The sequence below is a fragment of the Montipora foliosa genome, chromosome 4 (assembly GCF_036669935.1).
Source record: "Montipora foliosa isolate CH-2021 chromosome 4, ASM3666993v2, whole genome shotgun sequence".
In the NCBI taxonomy this organism is placed as follows: Eukaryota; Metazoa; Cnidaria; class Anthozoa; order Scleractinia; family Acroporidae; genus Montipora; species Montipora foliosa.
Window position 1 is genome coordinate 29,139,779 of NC_090872.1, and position 2,500 is coordinate 29,142,278.

The 2,500-nt window shown below is 43.9% G+C and overlaps 1 protein-coding gene across 1 annotated transcript in view; it reads left to right on the top strand.

Moving 5' to 3' along the window:
• The window catches only part of LOC138000543 (lipopolysaccharide-responsive and beige-like anchor protein), an 87,836-nt gene that overhangs the window by 30,070 nt on the left and 55,266 nt on the right, over positions 1–2,500 (top strand). Inside the window, exons 27-28 of the mRNA XM_068847034.1 lie at positions 1–697; positions 1,175–1,509. The exon at positions 1–697 is cut by the window's left edge and continues 619 nt beyond it. Of these exons, the coding sequence (XP_068703135.1) occupies positions 1–697; positions 1,175–1,509 (1,032 nt within the window). The remainder of the gene's footprint in view (positions 698–1,174; positions 1,510–2,500) is intronic.

Sequence of the window (2,500 nt, forward strand, 5' to 3'; positions counted from 1 at the left end):
AAGGAGACGCATCCAGCTTGATCGAGAAAGATGAAATTGCTCGTGAAGTGGACGATGAAAGCACGATTTCACCGCCAGCAGAAACGGAAGAAAGTGCAGATGGAATGTTATCTTCAGACGAAAGCAAAAGCCCTTTCGCATCTCATAGTCGAAGGGTCAAGGATTTCGCTCGATCCGTAGAGAGAACTGAAATTAACGCAAATTCGAGATTAGATCAAGATTTACTGAACGAGACTGAGAAGCCAAGGGATGTCGATAGTAGTCTCACTATTGCAGTGAAAAGCTCTTATATTGGAGCTGCGATTGAGAATAGCGAGGATGCGAAAACGAAAAGCGAAAATAAGGAATCGGGCGATCCTGTTCAAAAAGTTATGCCGGAGGGTGTCGGTGAGAACGATGAACAAAACGGACATGCGCCGAAGGAAAGCACTGTTTCACAATTTCATACGGAGGCGTCATCCACTGATCATCCGCATCAACCAGATTCAACAAAAGGTTCTTCAGAGACTGGGGCGGAATCAGGCCCAGATTCTTCTTCATCTGCGTCCGCAGCCGCTAGAAGCGAAGAGTCATCCGATCAAAAATCAACCTATCGAGCTTATGTTAATATTCCCGAGTACCTGTGGTCGCCTATTCATCAGAGACTGTTAGGAGATCTGTTGTTTGCTTTTGAGTCTGATATTCAAGTTTGGAGAAGGTAGGATGCAATCTAAAATATATACTCAAAGCTTTCAGTTCAAACAAAGAAAAAAAGTTCTTACTTGGATTCCAGGGACTGAATAGTTTTATAGCAGCTCTTACGTTGGAGGAAGTCTGTCTTTTTTCAGCTGACGTAAGACGCCTTCTTCTTTTTCGTCAGCTTCGAGGAGTTTTGCGATTCCGGGTGGCAGCGAGCTTCTTCGAGAATAGGCGGGGGAAAATTGGGGCGGAGAGTAATAGTTGCAATCGCCCTAACCTCCTCCGGCGTGAAGCATTCTACAGCTTACAATTACCCCGAAAGAAGCTACACACGAGTATGATTTGCATCCGAAGGATGGGACGGTGGTTTGGGATTTTTGGGGAATGGGAGAGGATAAGAATACTTTCCAATTTTTTTTTTCTTTTCCTTGAAATGTAATGGAAAATTTTAAGGAAAAAGTCAGTCTTTATCATCATTTTATCACTTTCTTTTCAGTCATAATCGTAAGTCAGTAATGGATTTTGTCAATGCAAAAGACAACGCAACGTACCTCTGGAACTTGGCCCACTTTGTGTCAGTACTCGCTGACAACGTAATTTTCTGCTGCGGGGATCTCTTGCCTCTGCTCTCCTCTGTTACGTCACGTGATTACGGTCAAGACGTCATCGAGCCGTGTGGCGGAATGAGTCTGGAAACAAGTTTTTCGTTTCTCAATCGGCTTATGTCTCTGGTGGATGTGATTGTATTTACCAGTTCTCTCGCGTTCAGTGGCGTGGAGGGCAACCGGAACCTGAGTACGGGTGGCTTTCTGAGACAGTGTCTGAGATTAGGTGGGTAATTTGCAAGTGGAAAAAAGCGCCTAGACAGGCGTATATTCAGATTTCTCGACAGATTGACAGGAGGATTTTACGTCAGTTGATAAAAAATAAACCTCCTTGGCTTCGTCGTAAAGTTGCCTATTGCATATCGCCTATATTTTTCAGCATCGCACTACCATGGGGGAAGTTTACGAGTTCATTCCACAGTCGAATCAACTCTCGGGGTCTTGAAATAACTTAGGAGACGTATTGCCTTTACACCCAGAAACGTTTATACTTGCAAATCTACTCAGATACGTACTATAAACCGTGGGCCCCGTCTCCCTTTCTACAAATAAAAAATTGTGCAACACAATGTGTGTGACACAATTTTGTCACACAATGTGTGTGACGATAAAGAGCCCACACTTTGTTCGAAGGGAGTGTGGGAATTAGTCCTCGACGCTGTGGGCTGGCCTTGTTCTGGACGAAGGCATCTACATTTGTGATCGGAAACTGAATAAGAAGCTGGAAGTCCGCCAAAAATCGTTGTTAATTAGTCCTGAAAGCCGCGAGGGGAGTGTTTATTAAATGCACTTCGTTTCACCTCATGTGACAGTTTTAGAGGAAATAGTCCTTTGCTTTCCGCGAGGTAACATGGCCTGTAGGTCCTATTGCCCCTGTTTGGTCAATTAACCTCAGTAGTTTGGCGACTTAAGTTTCTCTGCTTGTTTTTGCATTTGCTGTATTCACTTCGTGCACAATCCCATAATACACCTGTGTTAGCCCCCAAAGCGTTTGCATAACCATTGTTTGCAATTTCTCCTGGGACATGAAAATGTCCCCAGAGAAGTCGAAAACAATACCTATGCAGACTTTTTGGGGGTAAAAGAGGTGTATTATGGGATTTGTGCAAGTAGTGAATTAGATTTGGTATGCTTATGAGCCAACAACTCCCAACATTCCTTTTGTTCCGTAATCGTCGAAGCGTAGCGCAACAATGTTGCACAGCTCTTTCAATATT